The 6,000-nt window shown below is 40.8% G+C and overlaps 1 protein-coding gene across 4 annotated transcripts in view; it reads left to right on the top strand.

Annotated features, from left to right (window-relative positions):
* Positions 1–326: 326 nt before the first annotated feature.
* The window catches only part of LOC123387217 (phosphatidylinositol 3,4,5-trisphosphate-dependent Rac exchanger 2 protein-like), a 53,952-nt gene continuing 48,278 nt past the window's right edge, over positions 327–6,000 (top strand). Inside the window, exons 1-2 of one of the 4 annotated variants that reach the window (XM_045063239.1) lie at positions 358–432; positions 3,438–3,585. In XM_045063239.1, the coding sequence (XP_044919174.1) occupies positions 3,561–3,585 (25 nt within the window). In that variant the 5' untranslated portion in view covers positions 358–432; positions 3,438–3,560. Of the gene's footprint in view, positions 433–3,437; positions 3,586–6,000 lie in introns of all 4 variants that reach the window. The other 3 variants (XM_045063237.1, XR_006601536.1, XM_045063238.1) reach the window with 3 other exon arrangements.

Raw genomic sequence — 6,000 nt, 5'->3', positions numbered from 1 at the left:
AGTATGGAATTATAAGGGCCCCTCCCGCCAGAGGGAGCCATTTCCTTGTGGGCTTGGGTTGACCCTGACCCTCCTGGAGTAACTTGCTTGCAGGCCCCAGATCTGGGGGCGGGCCAGGTCGGTTGGAGACATCCAATCAGTGGGGCACGCATATATTTGCCGTGGTAAGTTGGAATTTAATTGGCCACCGGTATTGCTGAGGGAGGGTGACTGCAGTTTTCCCTGTTTGTTGCAGTCTCATTGGCCACGTGTGTGGGCGGGGCTCAACCGCCTCTATAAAGATTAGTCTGCAAGGCAGGCAAGTAGTGATAGTCGTCTGGGGGTAGTAGTGGTAGCGTTGGGGTCGTTGGGGTTGTCGGGATTGTCAGGGTCATTGGGAGCGTCATGGGCCTCAACAGGGAGCGGCCTCGCCTCGCGGCCTGGCTTCACCAGGTAAGGGGAGTGGTCTGGCCCGGCCTTCCCTCGGCGGGTAAGGGGAGCAGCCTGGCCTGGCCTGGCCTGGACTCGCCTCGCCTGGTCAGGGGAGCGGCCTGGCCTGGCCTCACCTCAATGGGTAGGGGGTGGCAGCCTGGCCTCCTCTCGCCTCGCCCGGTGAGGGGAACCGCCTCCCGGGGTGAGGGGAACTGCCTCCCGGGGTGAGGGGAACCGCCAGGGTCCGTGTCCTGGTCCTCGTCGCCTCTTTGTAAGAGAGGGCCCCAACTGGTTGGTTTGATTTTCGATGCTTGCTGCGAAGTAAAGCTTTGCTTGACTTTCACTTTGCGTTGGTTTCATTCCTTTGATCACGGACCCCAGCAGACTGATTACTATTAAAGAAAGCTTTATAAAGCCCACAGGGCCTTGGCAAAACCTCAAGATTATGTGCTGAAAATTTAAAGGGCCACAGAGATTTCTAAGTCACAAAAATCAGTAAAATGAATTTTATGTAAATTAGATACTAATATTAGTGTCGAGAATAAAAAAACAATTGCCATTTAGTTTTGGTCTGGGGGTAACAGGGAATAGTGATGACTGCAGGGAGGGAAGGGAACTTGTGGTTGCTTTTGCTCCAGGCTATTGCTGCCATTCAGGAATCTGGAACCTGGGTTGATTTTTTTTTTTTTTTTTTCTAGTGTTTGAAGAGGGACTGTAATGATTGATTTTTATGTAAATGTTCTTATTAAATGGAAGCCGTTAAAACAATATCTTAACCAGTTGTGTTATGTTCAAAAATACCTCCACTTCTTTCAATCTCCGCTTTAGACTTAACTCATTGCCTTAAGTCAATGGAAGTTAAATATCCAAAAAAGATGACTATTATTAATCTACTTTTATGGGTTGAGTGGTGAGGATGAGACGGCAGGAACTGAAATCACAGAAACACAAGAGAAAAACAAAAACTTAACAAAGTAACAAAAGTTGACAAAAAACACAATTCAGAAAAGTTTGCTTTTATTTTGGTACGTTATTGAAATCACTTAATAAAATCTGATTTTTACTCTTCGTTCAATTTTATGCATCTCCGAGATTTCATTGATCATGGTTGTGGTAAAACTTCATCTTCTGTCCATTTTCACTAGTGGCTTTCTAGCCACCTCTTAACCACCCTTAAAATCTTGTGCCTTGTATGTAGTTAGAGTACCGATGACATGCTGATCCTTCATGAATTCTTTCCCCTGAGAAGTCCTGAAGAGCACAGTTCTGTCATGCTGCCTTTTAACACATTGAGGTCAAACAGAAAACACTAAATAATGTTTTAATTATCCTCAAATCCCAGGGAAGTTTCAGCCCAGGAAGTTTAAAAAGTATGGTTGTATGGTGAAAAATTATCTTCGCCTAGATGTTGGTGATGTTAATTTTGGAATAATAGTTGTTTTGAGAAAGAATAAAACATCTTTTGTGGGAAATTAAGTATAGGCTCTCAACAAATATGACATTATAAATCCTTTTGATTCTGAATCATGAAAAACACCAACATTCCAAGATTTTTTTGGTCTGGATATTGACATAGTGTTTGGTATCACTGTGATGTTTTTAGGCATCTATCTGAGTAACCCAGGGTGGCATATATTTTCTTTTAATGGTTTGTAGAGAGATAGATGCCCAAGAGGGTCAGTCTTCAGTGCTACTGAACAAGTGACAAGTGATTTATTATTCTCTCAGTTTTTGGAGTTTTATACGGATGGAATGTTGTCATGGCAATCTAGGGACAAACTAATATCTGTTCCAAAAGATGAAAACATGCTGCCCATACATTCTCTGTAGCATCATATAGTCTGATGGAGAACAGACATGCAAACTCAAAGTATTTTATAATTGTTGTTCATTGTGTCTGAGTTGAAACTACACAACAAAGGGAGCTTTAAAAATTCCGCTTTGTTTGAAAGGAACTTTAAACTCTGCCTAATAATTTTATAAAAATGTGGTGGACTTTTTACTTATAATCTAACGAAATCATTGTGGGACATTGCTAAAGCCCAGGAAGCCAGAAAAAATTACTTATTTTTATAATGTAGCCCAGAGATGTTGATAATGCAGATGCTTTTAGTCTCAAATTTGTGAATCTCCTTAACAGTGCTATAGGTATTTTAGGATTGTATATACCAGGGATGCTCAACTGCACCACTGTGGTGGTGCTGAGTCATGGCAATGTGGAGAGACATTTTTGGTTGTTGCAACTGGGATGGTAGTTGCTGTTAGAATCTAGTCAGTGCAGGCCATGAAACTCTTAAATATCCTACATGTAAGGACAAACCCCACAACCAATATTTTTCTGGCGCAAGTGTCCAGAGTGTTAATATTGAGATACCCTGGTATATGATGATGAAAAAGAAAAGCAATTGTATGATATTTTTATACTCTAAGTTGCTGATGATTAGATATATTCTAATATCTGGGAAGATAATACAATAGGGGAATTAATACTACACAGTCTGGTAGTCTTTAGAAACGAAGATCTAGTAAAGAAAATATTTTTTACTTATACCACTAAACTTATTGAGTGCTTACCAAGTGCTAGGCATTGTTGGGAGACACTGGGGAAACCCAAGTGAACAAAACAGATAGACTGCCTTCACAAAGCTCTGGTATGAATGTGGGAGACTAGTAAACTAATACATAAAATGGGACATGGAGGAGCAAGTAGTGCCATAGGGTACATAAAGTGGAGTAGTAATGGGGTAGGTAGGTAATGATAGAGGGTGGGAAAGGGAACACTTAGACTGGATGACCATGAGAGACCTGAAGCTTAGGAGTGAGTGACAGCAGGAGGCAGCCTGATGAAGTGGGTTTTAGGCAGAGGAAGAAAGTTGTGAAAAGGTGTCAAGGTGGAAAGTAGGTGTGGCTTGCTGGGAAGGCGCAGAGAGGTGGCTGTGGTTGGGCAGTGGTCCAGAATCGGGAAGCTGGGATGAGACAGAATACAAGAGGAGGGAGGGGCCAGATCATGCTCATTTCTTTTTTAGGTTGAGAATATTCCATTGTCTGGACGCATTTATCCATTTACTTACTGAAGGACATCTTGATTGCTTCCAACTTTTGTCATTTATGAATGCAGCTGCTATGAACTTCTAGGTGCAGGTTTTGTTATGGATAAATTTTCAGCTCATTTAGGTAAGTTCTAAGGAACACGATCCTTGAATTGGCATGGTAAGAACATTTATGGGAAGAATATGCCAAACTGTTTCCAAAAGTGGCTGTATCAGTTTGCATTCCCACCAGCAATCAGTGAGAGTTTCTGATTATTCACCATCCTGCCAGCTTTTGGCACTCTGAGTATTTTGGATTTTGTCCTTTCTGATAGGTGTGTAGTATTTCATTGTTTTAATTTGCAGCTGCCTAATGACACTAGATTTGAACACCTTTTCATATGCTTATCTGCCATGAGTATATCTTCTTTGGTGAGGGGTCTGTTCAGTTCTGCTCATTTTTTAATTTCATTGTTGACTTTCGTATTGTTGAGTTTTACTTTGTACCTTTTGGACAATGGTTTTGTTTTTTTTTTTTATCACATGTGTCATATAATTCTTAGGGAAATACTTCCTGGTTTGTGGCTTGTCTTCTTCTCTTGTCATTCACAGAGGAAAAGTTTTTAATTTTAATGATGTCTGGATTGTCAATTATTTTTTTCATGAATCATACCTTTGGTGTTACATCTTAAAAAGTCATCACCATCGGTGGTGTCACCTAGAAATTTTCCCCTATGTTAATTCTAGGCACTTTATGGTTTTGTATTTTATATTTGGGTCTGATCCATTTTGAGCTAATTCTTCTGAAGGATGTAAAGTCTGTGTCTAGATGATGATGATGATGATTATTATTATTGTCTTTTTACATGTGGATGTCCAGTTGTTCCCAGCACTGTTAGAAAGACTGTCCTTTCTCCAATGTATAGCATAGCCTTTGCTCCTTTGTCAAAGCTTATTGAACTATATTTGTGTGAGTCTGTTTCTGGGCTCTCTGTTGTATTTCATTTATCTATTTGTTCTTTAACCAAATCCATATTGTTTTGATTATGGCTTTATAATAAGCCTTGAAATCAAGTAGTGTCAGTCTTCTGACTTTTTTCTTATTTTTTAGTACTGTTTTGGCAATTCTGAGTCTTTTCATTCTCCATATAAACTTATCATTTTGTTGATACCCACAAAAGAACGTGCTAGAATTTTGATTAAAGTTGTGTTAAACCAGGTTGGGAAGAACTAGCATCTTGACCTTACCAAGTCTTCCTATCCATTAATGTGGACTACCTCTCTCCACTTATTTAGTCTTTTTTTTGGTATATTTTTATCAGAGTTTTGTGGCTTTCCTCCTGTTGTACATATTTTGTTAGATTTATACCTAAGTATTTCATTTTTGGAGGTGCTAATATAAATGGTATTGTGTTTTTAATTTCAGTTCCATTTGTTCATTGCTGGCACAGAGGAAAGTGAGTGAATTTTGTATATTAACCATGTATCCTGCAACTTTGCTATAATTGCTTCTAAGTTCCAGGAGGTTTTTTTGTTGATTCTTTTGCATTTCCCACATAGATAATCATATCATTTGTGAATAAAGACAGTTTTGTGTTTCCTTTCCAACCTATATGCCTTTTACTTCCCTTTTTGTCTTATTATATTAGCTAGGAAATAGAGGACAATGCTGAAAAGGAGTGGTGACAGGAGACATTCTTGCCTTGGTCCTGATTGTAATGGGAAATTTTCTAGTTTCTCACTGTATATATGATGTTAGCTGTAGGGTTTTTTTTTTTTAAAGATTTTTTTAGCTCTCTCTCTCTCTCTCTCTCTGTCTCTCTCTCTCAATGCCTGCCTCTCCATCTACTTGTGATCTCGGTCAAAAAAATAAAATCTTTAAAAAAAAAAAAAAAAAAAAAGAAAACCGGGCGCCTGGGTGGCTCAGTGGTTTAAGCCGCTGCCTTCGGCTCAGGTCATGATCTCAGGGTCCTGGGATCGAGTCCCGCATCGGGCTCTCTGCTCAGCAGGGAGCCTGCTTCCCTCTCTCTATGCCTGCCTCTCCATCTACTTGTGATTTCTCTCTGTCAAATAAATAAATAAAATCTTTAAAAAAAAAAAAAAAAAAAAAAAGATTTTTTTAAATAATGTTGAGGAGAGAGGAGTCAAGATGGCGGAGAAGTAGCAAGCTGAGACTGCTTCAGCTAGCCGGAGATCAGCTAGATAGCTTATCTAAAGATTGCAAACACCTGAAAATCCATCGGCAGATCGAAGAGAAGAAGAACAGCAATTCTGGAAACAGAAAATCAGCCACTTTCTGAAAGGTAGGACCGGCGGAGAAGTGAATCCAAAGCGACGGGAAGATAGACCCCGGGGGGAGGGGCCGGCTCCCGGCAAGCGGCGGAGCAACCGCGCACAAAATCAGGACTTTTAAAAGTCTGTTCCGCTGAGGGACATTGCTCCAGAGGCTAAACCGGGGCGAAGCCCACGCGGGGTCAGCGTGGCCTCAGGTCCCGCAGGGTCACAGAAGGATCGGGGGTGTCTGAGTGTCGCAGAGCTTGCGGGTATTGGAACGGGAAAG

This window comes from Mustela putorius, unplaced genomic scaffold, assembly GCF_011764305.1.
Source record: "Mustela putorius furo isolate JIRA1106 unplaced genomic scaffold, ASM1176430v1.1 tig00003847_pilon_pilon_pilon, whole genome shotgun sequence".
Lineage (NCBI taxonomy): Eukaryota > Metazoa > Chordata > Mammalia > Carnivora > Mustelidae > Mustela > Mustela putorius.
The sequence above is the reverse complement of the archived record's forward strand: the minus strand, read 5'-3'. Positions and strand labels throughout refer to the sequence as shown.